This window comes from Ambystoma mexicanum, chromosome 12, assembly GCF_040938575.1.
Source record: "Ambystoma mexicanum isolate Mex_15411 chromosome 12, UKY_AmexF1_1, whole genome shotgun sequence".
Classification (NCBI taxonomy): domain Eukaryota; kingdom Metazoa; phylum Chordata; class Amphibia; order Caudata; family Ambystomatidae; genus Ambystoma; species Ambystoma mexicanum.
This window is the reverse complement of record NC_090936.1, coordinates 420,913,862-420,933,486: the sequence shown is the minus strand read 5'-3', so window position 1 is coordinate 420,933,486 and position 19,625 is coordinate 420,913,862. Positions and strand designations below refer to the sequence as shown.

Genomic DNA, 19,625 nt, shown 5'->3' with positions numbered 1-19,625 from the left:
CAACGGAATTACATGAGCTGGAAGAGGGTCCTCCAAAAGTTCCGATATCAAGAGGCGATGTTTTCAAGATAGCTGGGACCCGGAAAACAGGATGGACCGACCCGAGGACACTGCTAAGGCCACTTCAAGTACGGTGAAGGGCTTTGCCTCCGTGCTGCAAGAAATAAGGGACATGCGATCAGACATAGCTCAAAAACTAGAGAAAATGGACCAGAGCGTCGGCAAAGTAAAAGACAGGTTGCTCCAACTCGAGACTGATCAATCGTCGTCCACCGCTCTGGAGGCACAGACCGACATGAGACTGGCGGCTCTGGAGAAGAGAGATGAGGAAAGAGCTCGGCAAATGAACGATTTTGAGAACAAGGAGAGGAGGAATAACCTCTGATTTTTTGGCCTTCTGGAGGTTGAAGGGGAGACTGAGAGGGACATCTGTCGAGTGGTCAGAGACGTGATCCGCTTCCTGTTTGGGAATGAAGCGACCACAGAAACAACAATAGACAGGGCTTACATGGCAGGGTGCCCCGCTCTATTCTAGTGCGCTTCCATTACTACACAGAAAAAACAAAAGTCTGTGAGGAGGCAAAGAAAGCCAGCAACATCACATATAATAAAACCATAGCAATTTTCCAAGACCTGTCCGCCTTTTACACTGGCTAGACGGAGACTGTGCCGCCCCCTGACCCAATGTCTGCGGGAAAAGGGAGGCGAGATACAGATGGGGCTATCCATTCTCCCTGTCCTTTGAATATATGGGCCAAAGAACCACCCTAGTCACAGAGGACATTAGAGGAGCAATTCAGGAATACTTGGAGGTCCCCGACGATCAGAGGTGGCCCACGGGGGAGGCACATGCTAGAGCAAGTGGAAAAGGAACCGCGAGAGACAGGAAAAGAATCCCAGGATCCAGAAAAATCAAGAAACTTAACACTCCCCCTCCAACCCAGGCCAGAGGCTGCGACCGGGGATACTCTTGAAACCCAACATCGGATAAGTTCCTCAACTAGGGGTAGACGAGGTTCAGAGAGCCCACACAGTAGCCGAAGAATTAATTCTTCCTACTGTTGTAACCCTCTGCTGTTCTAAACGGAGACAGACAGAGGAATCTAGCAGTCGATAGTGGAGAGACGCCCATGACTCACCAGCTGTAGGAACAAAGAACATTTCAGCATTCTGAGTCAGTATACTGAAGAACCCCTCAACCACATTACCAAGAGACCCACCTTGATTGAAGGCAAGGATGGAGTAGGTCAGCCTTGGGCGATGGTGAAATGTCCCCTGGATCCAATATTGATTCTATAACAAATAACTAAAGTAAGCTAAAGGTACACAAGATAGGACTAAACAGATAACAGAACAGGGGGTGGGGGGGCAGGTTCTTACCATGCAATAGTTTGACGGCATGCGCTGTCTGTATAGTAGTCCCATCACTGCAACCTATGCCTTGTTTTGAATCGCAACTCTCTGCATTGTTGGCCTCCTTTATGAAACCAAACCCTAGGACCCTTAATTATTGGGCCTATGATACGGCTGACAAAGTTGCCATTGCCCTTGATGGTATGTTTGTTGATCTGGGCTTCTTACAACACGGTCAGTTACCTGCTCATAAAGTAGGGAACACTCTTGATTGGATTGCATCTAATAATATCTCTGTTACCCAAGTCTCTACCTCCATTTGCACATGGTCTGACCATTTGTTTGTTTGTTTCTCCTTGGATTTACCTGGCAGTTTAGCGAGAGTGAAAAAACCCTGTGTTGAAACTGAATATCGTACCCTTAGGGGAGTGACTCCTACTTGGTTTAAAGCTACCCTCTTACCTAAACCTCATTCATTTGATGATATTTCTGAAGTCAGTGACCTTCTATGATTCTGCAGTTCTTTCTACTATTGATACCATCACCCCAATAAAAACGAAACTGGTTAGAATTGATGTTGAGAAGGGTGCCTGGTTCGCTGACGATATTATTCAGCTCAGGGAGCAAAAGAGGCTACTTGAGAGGAATTGGCATAATTGTCAATATCACGATAATAAAGTTCTTTATACTGTTGCTGCTGTCAAATAGGATGTTGCCAAGAAGGCCAATTTTGATTCTCGCATTTATAACTCCAAATCTGACTCTATAGAGCTGTTTTGCATCGTGAAAAAGCTTGAGGGAAAAGCTCATACACATATGTAGAAGAAGAATATCTGGTGTCAATCCATTAAAGATGCCATGCTGGCTATATTACAAACCCATTGACATTAATAAACACTGAGTAGTCTCACTTCCTCCCACTCATGATTAATTTAAAGACGTTTCTGAGATCACCCATTTCTGATTTAGACATGTTTCTGGGGACTTTGTTTTAAGGTTATAAAATCTATGAAACCTACCTTTTACATGGGTGATGCCTGTCCTATGTGATGAATCCTATGTAGTCCACACTGATCCCCAGCCTAGAATCTCCTCCCATGTGGCCAGGGGAAGGCACCCGCTACCTGAGTCTGACCCTGGGGGTGGTATTATGAGGGAGGATCGCATGGGAGGAGATGGCTGTCAGGAAGAGGTGCTGACCCCACCAGTATGCTCCTTTTCCGTGTGAAGAAGCTCTATAATTCCAGAGTTCCTGAAGGCATATTGTCAATATTCAAATCCCACTAGTCGTGAAATCCTAAAACCCCTCCTTGGCAAACATTGTAAACAAAATGCCATTCGTACTTCACACGTGTATAACACAAATATATAACATCTTCTGTCTCTAATGTTTCTGATTTAAACACAAATGTAAAGCAATGTAACATTTAGCCCTACAGATACAGAGTTCAAAATTGAGGGGCGCTACGAGGTATTTAGTTCTTGCTTCCAGCATAGTAGAGCATGGTTAGCTTGAAACTTACAGCTACCAGGAACTACCTTTGGCTCCTAGGGCCAACTGGTGCCTTCCAAACATGTAAAAGTGACATTAACTTTGAGTTGTTAAAAAAACATAATTGGAACACATCTAATACAAATTTAACTACAAGGGTTCATACAAAATGGACAAAGTTAAAGGAGCATCTCTGGCAGCTCCTGTTTCTCCTGCGGTAGGTCCTGCTGACTGGGTTACGCCAGACACCCCACAGTTGGGTTTAGCTCCCGCTCATCTCAATTTAGAACCCTGCAGGTACGGGATGTAGTGGTCACTTTTACTCCCTACAAATAGGCAAATACTCCCAAAAAATAAAAATAGGGAGTAAAAATACTACCAATAAAAAATAGGAGACAGACATGTAGAATATTGTGCCCCAGCATTCACCCACAAAGTACAATGGATTTGTTTAGACCAGTAATGCACGTGGAAACTGGTATTATTACCGCCTGTTCAGAAGAAGTAAACATGTATGTTTGAATGTGTATGAATAATTAGGTGCCAAAAAAGAATGATTACAAAATTATTTCCGTTTTCCTGTTGAAAACATTGTTATTCACATATAAAACACCCCTATTGGGAATTGGACTTACATGTTTAATCCCTAAAAAATCATTTTACTCCCAACCTTAAAAAAGAGAGAGTAAAATACTCCCACTTCCAAATCTTATCTGGAACACAGATAACACGGTTTGAAACTCTTAGGGACACCAACTACCATAAAGCCTCAAGTACTGAGACGAAGAAAAGGAGGTAGGCGTCAATGTGGAATGAAAGGAACATCAAACGCAATGCACAGACTAGTTGTCAGACTGGTAATCAGCTAGGTTTCGGACAAAATTAGCAAATAAGAAATACTGAATGCGGGATTTGGCCGAATTTCGGCCTTTCGAAAAATCTGACGGCCGAAACATTCGACCAAATCACGCATTTGGTGCTGGGGGTGTCCCCTGCAGCCATTCCAAAAAAAGAAAAAAGGCTGCAGGGACCGCGGGTGTCCACCCCCAACTCCCGCTCACTATACTGTACAGTATACTGTACAGTATAGTGAGCGGGGGATGCGGGGGACACTTCTGCAGCTGACCCAACAATGACAACAACAAAAAAGAAGAAAAAAAAAAAGGTTAGGATCCTGCGGTGCCGGTTGCCGAGTGAAAGGGAACAGGCGTCGCAGGGACCAGAGCGAGGCGGAATGCAAGGTAAGTACAGGTGTGGGGGGTGTGGGTAGGGGGTGTGTTGGTGGTGTGGGTTGGGGAGTGGGAAGGGGTTTGGGTAACTCAGTAATGTTCAGGGGAGAAAGGACTGAAGACTATTTAAAAAAAATAATCTTGGGTCTTTTCTCCCTCGAACATTTCCGCGTCTGCAAATTAACCCCAAATCATCAGTTACGCAGGGCATTTAAACCTGATGAAGAACTTGATCAACCATAGAAGGAGAGACATGGAGACGAGCCGTGCTGGGAAAGCGAAGCGCTCACAGGCAATTGCCTGGAGGCTTGCTTCACAAGAAGAACAGGAAACCGGTGAGAGAGCAGCGGGAGAACCGCTTCAAAACAGTCCGTCGCCGCAAGGCTCCAAGAGACGTGATCTTGAGCGGCTGCCTTGGTTCTATCTACGAGGAGTTGGAAAGCCGACATGTGAACCAAAAGATGGTTGGCTCGACCAGGGAAGCCTTTCCATAGAAAGTACTGTAAATATTAGCCTGCGTCACGCCCTTAGAGAATTGTTCATATTGCCTTGAATCACATCTAGAAAGTGCCACATTGGGATAGTACTGTGAATATTAGCCTGTGCCACACTGGGATAGTACTGTGAATATTAGCCTACGTCGCAGCCTTAGAGAATTGTTAATACTGCCTTGAATTACATCTAGAGAGTGCTACACTTGGATAGTGCTGTGAATACTGGCCTGTGCCACGTTGGGATAATACTGTGAATATCAGCCTGCGACACACCCTTATAGAATTGTTAATATTGCCTTGAGTCACATTTAGAGGGTGCCACATCGGGATAGTACTTTGAATATTAGCCTGCGTGGCACCCTTAGAGAATTGTTAATATCACCCTGAGTCACATCTAGAGAGTGGCACATTGGGATATTACTGTGAATATCAGCCTGTGCCACATTGGGATAGTACTGTGAATATTAGCCTGTGCCACATTGGGATAGTACTGTGAATATTAGCCTGTGCCACATTGGGATAATACTGTGAATATCAGCCTGTGCCACATTGGGATAGTACTGTGAATATTAGCCTGTGCCACATTGGGATAGTACTGTGAATATTAGCCTGTGCCACATTGGGGTAGTACTGTGAATATTAGCCTGTACAACACTGGGATAGTACTGTGAATATTAGCCTGCGTCGCACCCTTAGAGAATTGTTCATATTGCCTTGAATCACATCCAGACAGTGCCACATTGGAAAAGTACTGTGTAAATTAGCCTGTGTCACATGAGGACAGTACTGTGAGTAATAGCCTACGTCACACCCTTAGAGAATTGGTAATATTGCCTTGAGTCACATTAAGAGAGTGCCACATTGGGACAGTACTGTGAATATTAGCCAGAGTCGCACCTTTAGAGAACTGTTAATGCTGCTTTGAGCCACATCTAGAGAGTGCCACATTGGGACAGTACTAGAGTTGCCCTAGCTATATAACCCAAACTACACCTTCCCCACAGCCACCAACTACACAGTCTGTCTGACGTTAGCCACATATTGAACCAGACACACGTTATTTAGCAAATCACACCACCAGACAGCCCTCAAGCCTGTATTGTACAAACCCACCTCACCCAGACCAAACCCAATGAGACAGCCGGACTAAGCACGAAAGACTGACCCTGCACGACGACAACACCACACCCACAATCATACGCGCAAGGAAGCAAAGAACCAAACAAAACCAATCAGAAAAAACACATACAACCATACAATCATAACAAAAACCGAGCCAACCAGAAAAAGGACAGCACGTGGGCTACCGCCCCTGCAACCGCAACCTCAACCCAGAGGGAAACCCAAAGGAAATATAAAACCTTCCAACTTACAAGGAACGTAACCATGACAACACAAACAAAAACCAAAAGGGAGAAACACTCCGACACCGACCCCACAACCGACCGCCAAATTACACAAAATGCCAAGAAAACTAATAGGACCACGAGAAAGACAAAGGGCAGAGAGAGCAAACCCAACTGAACGCCACCAGAAATCCACAACTACGGAACAACCCCCCATTGACAAGAACGAAAACAGAACTAGCACCGACAAAAGAGAAAAATCCCTATATCTAACACCATACCTCGCAAACAACAATTCACCGGAACAAACCTACCCAACGAACGAATTTAGAAAGACTGACAACCAAACACAACCATGCAGAAGAATGGACAAAGCTAGAGGGAACAAGAACACGATGGACACCCTAATACCATACATCCCCAAAACAAGGAGGACCCACCCTTCAACAGCCACCGCATTTAGAAGAGGAACCTGATAATAACAAAAACCTAAGATTTAACCTAGAAGAGCTATTTGACGACGATACAAACACAACTGTACGAACACCACAACCAGAGATCTACATGGAAGAAAACCAAAACACAAGTAACAAGACAACACTGATAATATAGCACAAATCAAATTATACCATAAAAATCCACTGCAACCTAATCAACGCAAGATCAATGTCAAAACACTCAACAGAGATCTTCGACCTGCTGCGCGACAACGGCCTCAACATCCTATTCATCACAAAAACATGGCTGGATGACAATTACAAAATCACACTTCAAAGCTGCCTCCCCACTAACTTCAAATGCCTACAGTTAAACAGGAAAGGAAAGAAAGGAGGAGGCCTCGCAATAGCATTCAAAGAACACCTGCAAATTAAGACAGATGAACCTCTAAAAATCATGAACTGCGAATCCATGGTCATACACCTATCAGCGAATCCAAACACAAACATTAAATTCATACTGGTTTACAGACCACCGACATACGATGCAACCTTCGTCGACAACTTCATAGAAGCCATCACCAACATAGCCATCCAACATGAGCACCCGATAATCGTGGGGAACTTCAATAATATATGGTTCGAAGAAAAACACGCCAACTTACAAAGCTCACTAATCGGGCAACTAACAACCATGAAACTACAACAACTGGTCAAAGGAGCAACACACTCGGCAGGGCACACACTTGATGCAATCTTCACCAAGAAAAAACTTACCACCGGACCACCCATACAAATACTTTGGAGCGGCCATCTCATCATTCCATTTGTGATCACACTACCGACTAAAGCTACCAACCAACCCCTCAAATTCCCAACCACCACAAAAAAACTGGAAAACCGTCAAAGCAAGCAAACTAATAGAACAATAGAACAACTGGAGCTGACAAAACCATCCACGACCGAACTGGAGAAGGCAGACCTAGACAGAAAAATAGACTACTACATAAATGGATTGCTGATACAATCGAAAACATCTCCCCGGAAAAACTGTTTATCCCCTCAAGAAAAAGAGCAATGGCAAAATGGTTCACCCCACTACTATGCTATGATATAATAAGTTATGTATAACGCGCTTAATACCCAGCGGTTTCTAAGCGCGGACCCAGGGATCGAACCTGTGTTGCTCTATGTCATCTTGCTTCCAAGGTACACATGTTGACCCTGAGCTACCCTCCCGAGAGAATCCTATCCTCCTAAGCACCATGAAAAAGAACAACAAGAAGCTGGAACTAGAATGGAGGAAAGAATATGACCAAGATAAGAAAACTCAGTTCCAGAGACAAATCAGATCGTACAACAAGGAAATTCAAAAGGCAAAGAAAAGGCATTATGATGACAGAGTCACTAAAGCCACCAACACACAAAAAGAAATGTTCAACATCATAAATGAAATGAGAAACCCAGCAGGTTGTAATAACACTCCATTACCTTCACAGAAACTATGCAACAACCTAGAAGACCATTTCAAAAACAAAATCAACGAGATCTGACAAATCATACAAAACAGACCGACCAATCCTAACACACAACCAACTGGATCCGACGAGGAGCCAGAGAACAAACTCCGAATCGTCCCGCAAATATCAGTGGAGACATTCGTCAAGCTGGTAAAACATAGCAAGAAAGCAGGCTCACCCATGGATCCCTGACCCCCAAACACGTACAAATCAATTCTCACAAAAGGGACGCCATCTGAATATTACAGAAATCTCTTGAATCTGTGGCTCACAACAGGCACCGTACCAAGATCCTTCAACTCTATATTAAACTACTTCTTAAGAACACAAGTGGCTACAAGGAAGACCTCTCCAACTACAGACCGATTTCAAACATCCCCTACCTGGCAAAACTCCTAGAAACCTACGTATACAAACTAACCCAAGAACACATAGAAAAACAACAGTTGCTTTACCAAGCACAAGTCGGCTTCAGACCCACAAGAGGAACAGAATCAGCACTCCTATCCATCTGGGACGACCTAAAAACAAACGCTGACTCAAACACAACCTCAGCCCTGATTCTGCTCGACCTCTCAGCAGCATTCGACACAGTAAGCCATGACACCCTGATCAACAGACTAGAAGATATAGGTATAACGGACATAGCACTACTCTGGATTAAATCATTCCTAGTGAACAGAACAGAAACTGCATGGATAAAACCCTTCAAATCTACTCCACGAGTTAACAACTGTGGAGTGCCACAAGGATCCTCACTATCACCACTGCACTTCAGCATCTAGCAGACTCTGCTAAACAAGATTTTCAACAAATACAACCTTACGTGCTACGACTATGCAGACGACACTCAAATCCTCTAGAAAATCAAAGATACACAAGCAGATCACTCAACTCTAGGAGAATGTCTAAAAGAAATCTATGACTGGCCAACAACCTAGAAATCAACCCAGGAAAGACAGAAATCATGATTATATCCAAAAACCAAGAGAACACCGCCTACATAACGTCGCCGATAGAACTGGGAACCGCGCCCACACCATCAAAGGTAGTCAAAAACCTGGGAGTCCTAATGGACAACGCACTAACCTTAGAACCACAAGTAAATGCAATCATTAAGAAATGCTTCTTCCTCCTTCACTCAACAACAAAACAAAAAATCATACCTTTCCTGTCCACCCACAAAACACTGACAATCGTCGCCCTCATTATGTCAAGAATCGACTACGCAAACAGCCTCTACCTCGGGATGCCGGAACACCTCTTGAAGAAATTACAACGTATCCAAAACGCAGCAGCTAGACTCCTCCTTAACCTATCTAGAAGAGATCACATCACACGGGGACTAAAAATGTTACATTGGTTTCCAATCAAACAACATATCACGTTCAAAACAATGTGGATAACACACAGGGCAATCAGCGGACAGGGAGCAGAATTCCTACAAAAGAAAATAACCTACAAGCCAAAGAGACTCCTCAGATCAAGCAATGAAATCCACCTGAAACCAAAGCCATACACCAGGAAAAAACTAGGGGCCTCCTCTTTATCCCACCTGGCGGCAAAAACCTGTAACAACCTCCCGAATGGAATAAAAAACACCAAAGACCACCTAAAATTTAGGACACTACTAAAAACCTGGCTCTTCAACACCTCAGAACCAGACGGAAACAAGTGAAACAATAAAACAGGAAATGCAAAAGAACTGGCTGACAGAACCCATGACGGCACGGACAACACCTAGAACCGACAAAGGGGAAACTCCCACAAGAACAAGAGAGACAATGCTCGGTGGAACCAACCACAAGCGACAACCCTATCAGGACAGAACAATAGCAAACAACCCTGACACAAACAAGCACAACTATCAACCTTACCCACTCAGACAGAGCGATGGATATGGACGTAGTTCGCAAGTAGATAGAACCAAGGGGACCAGTTTGCATCAACCACAGACTGGGATGTAGCTACAGGCCCAAGTAAGAAAAAAATGGAAATGTAGAGATTAACTAACGCGATATCACACAAAACAAAATACAGGTATTACTTATTTCAATTTACACTGTCTGTGTGTTCCCTTTCACTCACCCTGGTAGGAAGAACACTCTGTCCCTCCGTAGTGTAATCAGTCGAGGTAGCGCTGATGTTACGTCTACCTAAAAGGTGGATAGAAAGAATCTCACCCTACTACTACAATGAGGTGATTGTATAAAAACCATAAAAGCACAGTCGGGAAAGTATATCCTGTGTGTGTGTGACGAATAGGACAGGCAGTTCACGCGGGAATTGCTTATCACTGGTAAAGTACCTGTGGTTTTTTTTATTCACCCTACAAAAGGTGTGCTTGTCCTTTCCGTTCAATAAATTGCATAAAACAGTATTAAAAAGGGTTGGCCTCTCTACAACCGTTTTTGATCTTGATATCTAGTGAGGCAGTGAGTTGTAATTGATCAATTACACAAACTATTGATATTTGTCTTATCGGGTTACTCAAATCGTTATTCAATAAACATGAGGAGTAGCAAATGGATCTAGTGTCCTATCTCATTTAGGCTCTGGTCAGTTATCAATGTTACATTCACGTGTCTCTCTTAGTTCAGAGCCATCTGTGAAAGATTCAACATAATGACAGAGAGATGAGATACAGCCTTATGATGCTGAAACTAGAACACTGTAAAGAAGACAATTTTGTCTAAAACTCGAAAGACGCAGAATAGGATTGTGCGTTTCTCCGGACAACAATGCTAATAACCAACCCTATTAAAAACTACTAAAACCCCTGCCTCTTCAAACACCTCTCAAACCCTAACTAAACACAAACCTACCTCTTAAACCACAGCAACCCGCATGCACTTCACCACGCCGCAACAAACACACCACACAGACCCTCGGACAACAGCACACGACGGACTCCGACCGGATACCACACCATAAAGCTGAGTGAATGGTGTTAACTGAACAGCACATCACAGCTCCCTTGCTCCTCTTCAAACTGTGTCCTACTAACACGCCCTAACCTACCCCCTTTTTTATTTCAGATCTGCCAGAGCGCCAAGGGACCACTCCGGTGGTGATAGTTGCGGTACAAATATCCTTTAACATTAACAACCACACGTCAGACCGGTGAGACAGCCCAGAGAAGCTGGGGGTCCTGGGATGTGTTTGCAAATTAACAAACAATTGAATAGTCAATTTGAATACCGACCAAATACAATGGAAAGGCAAGGATTGTACAAATCTCCTTATATGAGATATACATTTGGGAGAAATTGGAACAAGCATTGCCTCCAGCCAAGATACATTATTGAAGAAATTGAGAGGCAAAAGTTGTACAAATCTCCTTATATGAGAGGCGTATTTGGGGAAACTTGAAACAAGCATTGCCAGAAGCCAAAAGATGTTAATGAAGAGGTTAATAGAAAGAACTTTGACATCTCATACATGGAGGTTTGTACACGTGGGGGAAGTTGGAACAAGTGCTACCTGAAGTAAAAGAGGTATAAGCAGTGGAGTGTAACTTTATTATACCTGGGAAGAAAGTGAACATTGTTCAAAGACCTGGTGAACAAAGCACATCAGGCAGTGAATCCGTTTTGGAGAAAGATACCTGGCAGTAGAGTACACCAGGGCATCTGCAAATTCCAGAAAGGGGGATTCCCGGCAGGGGCGTATACCAGGTAATCCACAAAACCCATGAAAGAAAGGGACACATTGAAATATGTCTGGCAAGAGAGTATACCAGGAGATCTAAAGAGTCAAAGGACACATTCATTGCAGGGGAGTATACCAGTAAAACATCTTTGGAAAAGTTGTGGCAAAGAGACATTTTGCCATGCTGTCAATTTTGAAGTAGTTCTGAAAAATATACCATTAACGTTGCTCTTCTTTAATGCTGAAAAGACTGCTTTTGTTATCCTTCAAACAGGGTTATAGGAAAATACATTTCTACAATTTCAGAGGAATCGCTGTTTGGGAAAAGCCACGGTTTGTCATCCTTAAGTAAAGTTGAAAAAACTAATTTTGCTTGGTGTTGTGGCAAAATAAATTTCTGGTATTTCTGAGGAATCATTGTTTGCAAAAGAACACTGTTTATCATACTTAAGAAAGTGATTTATGAAAGACTTTCCAGCTACTCTTAAAGCCTCAGACTTTAGAGAACACTTAGGTTATCCTACCTGAAAAAATCCAGGGGAAGGGAACCCCTCTTGGATCCAAGGATTATTTGTTGAATTTTCATATATGTTTTTCTATGCACTTTTCATTAAGTAAAATTCAGAACATTTACCTTGTACCTTTTGATTGTTTGTTTAAGTGTGAAGGTCAGCTATAGTTTGTACACAACGACTGCTTATATCATTTTGACGACTAGACTCAAACTGGCCTTAAGCTTTAATTTCCTAAGTAGGGAAACTCTCATTAGGATAGGGATGGAAAGGCATTTATCCAACCCTTTTGAGTTACTAAAATGTCTATGTTGAAAACAGCACAACTTTGTGTCTGCCTCAAATTTCTGACCCCTCACACATGCCTCTGTGATTAGGACTGTGCTGACTCCCTAGTTCCTATCATTACTAAGATCATTAATGCCTCTTTGTATGCCTCTTTTGCCCCTGTAGTCTTGAGGATCTTGGATCAGGCCTTTACTTAAAAAGGCATCTCTTGATCCTAACTTGGCTGGGAAGTATGGTCCAATTGTCTGTGTCCCATTTTATTTCTCTAAAAACCTTGCACCGTGTTGCATACCTTCAGGTACAGCACCATCTTGAAATCTATAGAATCCTTAATGAAAGGCAGTCTGGCTTCCATGCACAGCATGGCACTGAGACCACCACCATTGATCTTAAATCTAACATCAATAGTATTATTGATGATGGAAATACTGCCCTGCTAATGCTGTTGGATCTTTTGGAAGCTTTCGATCTGGTTGACCATTCTATTTTGGTTGAGCGTCTCATGGAGGTGGCCAATTATTCCACCCTCGACTTCCTCTTGGGTAAAGTCCTTCTTAATTGACAGATCAGCTAGAGTTTTTGCCGGGAACTCTTCTGCTCTCCCTATCAACTTGACTTGCAGTGTGCTTCAGGCTCTTATTTGTCCCCCACCTTGTACAACGTTTATACTCATCCCGTTTGATTTATTAGACAGTTTTGGTGTTAAATACACCAATTATGTGGATGGTACACAGATACTCCTCCAATTGATGGGTATTTATGAAGAAGATAATAGGGCCATTAATGACTTCTATTCAGTCATTCAGGCTTGGATGGCACAGAACAACTTGGCAATCAATGATGTTAAACCCGAAATTACTGATCTTAGGGACAGGAGCGCCCCCTTAAGAAGCTGTGCTATTCCTGTAGCATCTAAGGTTAAGACGCTGGGAGTAATTCTGGATGCTGAATTGACTATGAATCAGCACGTTAACTGTCTTAGGTCTTCCTGTGCTTATTTTCTTAAACTTATTAGGCAGCTTATTAGGCAGATTCGGCCCTATTTATCGAACCACAACTGTGCCATCCTGGCCTGTGCCATTACTGTCTCTAAGATTGATTACTGTAATGGCCTACTGGCTGGTATGTCACATTCCAACCTGGCTAAGTTTCATGTTATTCAAAAATGATGCTGTGAAAGCCGTTTTTGGTCTTTCGCGCCGCGATCATGTTATGTGGCTAGGCGGTCGCTTCATTGATTGCATGTTAAGGCACACATTTCTTACAAAATATTGGCTCTTACTCACAAGTGCTTGCATGATGCTAGCCCATTTATCTCTCTCGATGCATTAAGCGGAGACAACTGTTCCACCGAACACTTCGTTCTAATAATGACGACAGTCTTGAGACGTGTCACTTTAAAAGGACACCTGCAACACTATGTTTGACTACGTCTCTCCAACACTGTGGAAGTCGGCCACGCGTTTGCATCCCATTCCTCATCTGGACAACTTTAAGGTTGCTGTAAAAACCCATCTATTTGACACTTAGTTTGCTGTGTCTCAGCGATGCGATGTTGGAGCTTATCTTTTTTGCTTTTTTTCTGATCCTGTTTGTTCTTGTTCTATACATCCTTAGCACACTGAGGCTCCTGGGGGAGTTGCACTTTTTAAAGAAATGAATAATAAAAGAAAAATGAACAGTCACAATGTACAGAGCAGATTGCAAAGACACTGGGCTCCTTTCACAGAATATATGAAGGGATATATTTGAGCACTCAGAGACAGTAAGGTTGTGTGGGCTTCACCTGCCAGTGATGCACAATATGAGGTGGATTGGCTAAAACTAAATATATTCCACACCCGTTCCTGAAGAGAGGGGTGTAGAGGAGTTGTTGGCTCTGGAAGGGAGGCAGGCAGCATTTCATTATGATCTGTCAAATGTATTATTTTTCCAGGGTGTGACTTACTGAACATTCAATAAAATGTTCTTTCAAACAATAAAATCCCACTGCTGGCTTTTCATCAAAGCACAAACTATCTTCAAAGTCATCAGTCTTCACAACAAATAGATCCACAGGAATGGGTTGCAATACATCCGAATCCTAAAACACCATTTTAACCAATGAACACTGTGTGCTTATTCAACAAAAAACACCATACCCCCCAGACGTGCTGCAGGTAAAAAAGTAAGCATACATATTACAGTCCAATGAATATGGCTCAGCAACCTGCTGCATTGCCTATCTGCACTAATGCTAGTCATAATTATGCCAAAGCAAATCTCAAAGTTCCTCTTTCTGCAACTCTTCCATTTGCATGGGACAATTCAGTAAATAAAGCAAGTATATGCAATTCATTCTGGTAACCTCTAGAAAAGCTCTTACCCATGTCCTTTCTTCTTTTCTTCATCACTTTCATACTCTGCCAGGATAAGCTCCTCTTCACCTTGTTCCAGTGGATCAGAAGTTTCTAAACTATCTGAGGCCAACATTTGTTTACTGAGCTTTAGGAGGCGTTCAGTCTCATCATCTTCATTCCTCTGAAAAACAAAATAAACGAAGATTAACATACAGCACTAAAGGCTAGGGGAACAGATACGAATTCCGCACACAGCAAGCAAGAGGACAAACACTCAAACCAACATCATCACTTTTTGAAAGCTACTCTTCATATACAGAGAACACCAAGGTAATGACAGAGTAGCTCCCAACAAACCAAGCATGTAATCTAAGGCAATGATGATAGGTTATTTATAACGCGCTTAATACCCAGAGGTTTCTAAGTGCAGACCCCGGGATCGTACCTGTGGTGCTCCACGTCATCTTATTTTCAAGGCGAGCAGGTTGCCCCTGACCTATCCTTGCAAGACAATGTGGTGATGTCGTGAAATGAGAACAAGAGAGGCACAAGAGCAGAGTTTAACTGTACTTCATATCAAGCAATAAGTTCAAGAGTTGGGATGGATAAATGCTTACAGGAACTAGAGAAAGAATAACGAGTACATCTGAAAAACAGTGTTGAGGATGGGGAAATATAGTGAGATTCTCTGGTTGGTTGCAATACGCATAAAAGGTCTTAAACCTAGCCTTTACAAATCCCTGTCGTTTCAGAACACCTTTGCTAATTAAACAAAGTTGCATTGGTGGTGGCCAACATAAAAGTTGCCTATGCTTCCAAAGAAAAAGTTTCAAGTTCTTGACCAACAAACAAACAGGGAACCTGTTCCGTATATAATTCACGTCTTAATCACCAGAGTCGCATATTTTATAGCACACAAGGGTGAACCAAAAGAGCACCAAACGATGTTTTGCTAAGACTGAATCCAAGAACGTATGGTAAATCTATCACTGTCCCTATAAAAAGAACTAAACTCTCCCTGGGAACCCACAATAACCCCAGGGAGTGGTGGTGCACCAACTGTCTAACAGGGATAGAGGGAGAAATATCCCTCCACTAAGCTCAACCTCGTTGTTTAAGCCAACTTCCTACTTGGTACAGGCTTTTAAAAAATATCTACACACAACATTGGTACAGAACACTATGCGGGATGTCATCGGACCCACCTATCTGGCATTTAAGAGGCGATTTTCTCGTTATTCCACCCAACCTTAAGAGTGCGTCCATGTGATTTGTCCTCCAAACGTATTAATTTACTGGAATATAGCCACGTGCGACCATTCCCATAAAAACACAAATTCCAAAAAAGTATTATAAAATGATAAGAGAAAAAAGTGTTATCCTTAGAACATCAATCAAAAAGGATATACACATAACAGGTCAACTAGTTTCAGTGACATGTGAGTATTCACTTTCTTCAGGACCATCAACAGCACTATAATTATTTATCTAGGAGCCTATCTCCTTTCTTCAGTGGTAGCAAACAGGCGATAATTGAGCAACCTGGTGAAGAGACAGTGAACAACCATTGAGTTTCTGCAACGACTCCTTTGATTCCAATTATTTTCATATTGTCGCATCTGCGGTTTTTTTTTATATCATTAAACAATCTGAGACGGGCACCAACCCCAAATACAATCGGACGTTTACTGTGAAAGACCAAGGGATGCTTGCAGTCTTCAAATCTAAATCAGTGCTTCTGGCTAAATCAGTGCTTCTGGTACTGTTAGAGCACCTCGCAGTGCGTTCAAATGTCACCTATCAGCCAAGAGGCAAGTGCTCTGGTTACTCTCAATAGCAATGGACCTGCGTCCAGAAAAACAGCTTTTCTGCATAGCGCCCAAAACAACAAACTTGTCAGGGCTTAGTTCACGAGCCCAAATCAGTGGCAAAATGCAATGTCTACTGTTCATTCAGCTGTACAACCGCCGGCGCCCACAGTGGAGAAACTTTGCTGAAGATGTTGGGGGGGGGGAGGGGGGAGGGGACATGACCTCTGAAGAAAAGGTGCCCAATTCAAATGAATGGGGACAAAATAGTGTTCCATGAAAGTTGGGGGGGGACAGACACCCCCGCCCCCCCTAAAATTACGCCCATGTCTGTACGCTCAGCAGCTTTTGTGTCAGTAGAGCAAATGTGCGCTACTAAGCAACGCTTTTGTTTCTGGCAACCAGCCGACGGACGTCCGGGTCGCGTGACTCGTGGGGTAGCATGGGAATGTTGGATCCCATCTGCACCGTGCCATTTTAACTGGCTATTGTTTATTCACATTGTGGCTCTTAAAAGTAGCTGCACAGCGCTTGGCCCCAGTACAGGCATTATGTTAGTCTCTAGAGGTTGTCAGCTAATTACTAGCATGTACGCTCAGCAGCTTTAGCCAGGGGATGCGCCGAGTGCAGCGAGGAATGTAGCACACGCTACAGTAGCCACTACACAGACCAGACCACCCTGGCCTATGTACCCCATCCCCCTACAACAAGAGCACCAGGCTGCGGTCAGCGGGGAGAGGGGGGTTGGGGAGGACCTCCTCAGTCTAGCTGGCACCAGTCCCGGGAGGCAGGAAGAGGGAGGGAACAACAAAGTGAGGAAGGGGCGTATGGGGAGGGGGGTGAGGTAGACCAGCTCACATGTTGTGCTTATAAGCACAGTAAAGAGTGGAAAACAGCCTAATTTTCCTACTGCACAGAAGAAAGAAAGAGCCGCCTGAACTATAAAAGCACAAAATGTTAGAATTGTTGAATGTATTAATCTGTGTTTGAATCTTACAGCTGGATTGTCGCAGTGGAGGTACATGGTGCTCCAGGCTGGTAGGCCTGCTGGAATCCACAAGGGACTGGCAGTGTCCGAGTTTGACGGCAGCGGAGTACTTAACTCAGCAAGCAACAGGGAACGGGGGAGGGTATGTATGGGTGGTGGGAAGGAATGGGAGGTGGATAGGTGCAAGGATCAAGGCTGGCGGTGGACTAGCCAACTGGCGGTAGGGGCTGGCAGGCACAAGATAACAGGGCGCACAGGAATCCAGTTGGCCCAGATAAGGGGCAAGGGGCCAAAGGTACGGAAAGTGGCGCATTAACTTGGGGAGTTGGTAGAGACCTAGTGGTTGGTTACCATGAGGGAGCAAAAGGGGAGGAGAGTGGGGGGGCAACCCCTAGGGGAACGAGGAGGAGTAAACGGGCGTAAGGGAAGGGGAGGGAACAAGTGCAACGGGGAATGAAGGAAAACGGAAACCTAATGGGGGGAACAACAATGAGTGAGTCACACAAGCAACAGGGAGCGAGTAGTAGGCCTTGAGACCAGTTGGAAGGGGCAGAGGTTAGGCACCTAGAGAGGGAGGGGTGAGGAGGCGAGAGATCGGCAGGACCCCGGGGGGCGAGGAATAAGATAGGGGCCTGGGGGCCGGGTTTAGGAAGGGGTGGGGTGAAGGGAAAGTTTAGAGCACATACACCTGGGCAATGAGAAGGTGGGGGGGCAGGTTACGGGGTGAAATGGTTTACCGATCTTGCACCTGGGAAAGTAGTAGAAGTGGAACCAGCTGCAAATAAAGCCAGTCCCGAAAGGGGGAGTGGTCAACGTACAAGTTAACAAGTTAATAAAGTGGAAAAGTTAAAGTTGGCAGTGTCAGCTCCGCACAAACGGAGCCTGCCCGCCATCAAGTTCGAGTTCATACTAAGTGAAAGTGGAACAGTAACGGCGCCAGTTCCGCTTAACAGATGTTGCTCGCCACCAAGTGGGGAGTGTAAGGGTGTGCAGCACAGAGCAGAATAACCTGGTGCTGTATTACCAAGTAACAAGTAACGGAGCACCTGTAAGCTACCTCCTGCTTAATAAAGCAACTGCGGCCTTGTACATCCACAAAGTCAGTGTCCAGTGTCTTATTGCCGGGAGGAGGGTGCGGGGGGGTGTTGTGTTGGTGGAGGGCATGGTAAAGGGGGAATTGGGTGGAGGGCCGCAGGGTAAACTAAGTGGAATTGGACACCAGGTAAACCAAATGCAGGGCCCCCGTAAAGGCCTGTGTGGGGTGTTTTGGCTACATGTCTGTAGAGCGAATGTACGCTGCTAAGCAATGCTTTTGTTTCTGGCAACCAGCACACACACATCCGTGTCGTGTGACTCAGTGTTGTAGAATGGGAATGTTAGATCTCTTCGGCACCACGCCATCTTAACGTGGCTATTCTTTAATCGCAGTGTGCCTTTTAAAACTAGCCACACAGCGCTTGGCCCCAGTTCATGTATGATGTTAATCTCTAGATGTGATTAGCTAACTTGGCGGGTACGCATGTATTATGTTTTTTTAAAATAAGTTCAAGCAAAACAACATATCAGTTTCACATCCTCTGAGGACTAATGTGCTGCCAGTCAGCTGCTACTGTGTCCAATCAGTCCCCTATATGGGCTGATATCAGCAGATTAGATTCAAACAGGATGCTGTCCCTTTTAGTTCCTTAAACTGGGTCGGCAGTGGTCCAGGTCCCAATGCCACCTGGTGCGGAACAGATGGCTGATGATAAATATCGAAGGAAAGAACTGGGAAAACCGGGTTGCACCAGTATGAATATATGTGTGGTCCGGACTCCATCCCGGAATCAATATATCAGTAAACAAACAGAGGTCAGGAGGAAATTCACTATTTGCAGCCGTGGACAAACACAAAGAAAGCGGATGCGTTTAATAACAAGGGATGGAAGAAATACAAGTATGTAAAAAAATAAGAATCTTTAATCAATAAATATTTAAAACAGTGGTTAAATTAATAGAACACACAAGTATATATACAAAATCAGAGCTTTCTGACAACACGCGTAGAATGCGATATCGACCAGCAGAGCTAGACGCGCTGCCAGGCGGTGAAGTAGGTGCGACTCTCCACATTTCCTGTACTGTACCAGTACTGTGACTGAAACCGATTTGGACACCCCGTAACAAAT

General features: G+C 44.0%; 1 protein-coding gene across 3 annotated transcripts in view; it reads right to left on the bottom strand.

The window, feature by feature from the left end:
- Positions 1-19,625, bottom strand: part of DDX11 (DEAD/H-box helicase 11) — a 1,292,375-nt gene that overhangs the window by 987,211 nt on the left and 285,539 nt on the right. For all 3 annotated transcript variants that reach the window (XM_069628571.1, XM_069628573.1, XM_069628572.1), the window contains exon 5: positions 14,688-14,842. In XM_069628571.1, the coding sequence (XP_069484672.1) occupies positions 14,688-14,842 (155 nt within the window). The remainder of the gene's footprint in view (positions 1-14,687; positions 14,843-19,625) is intronic.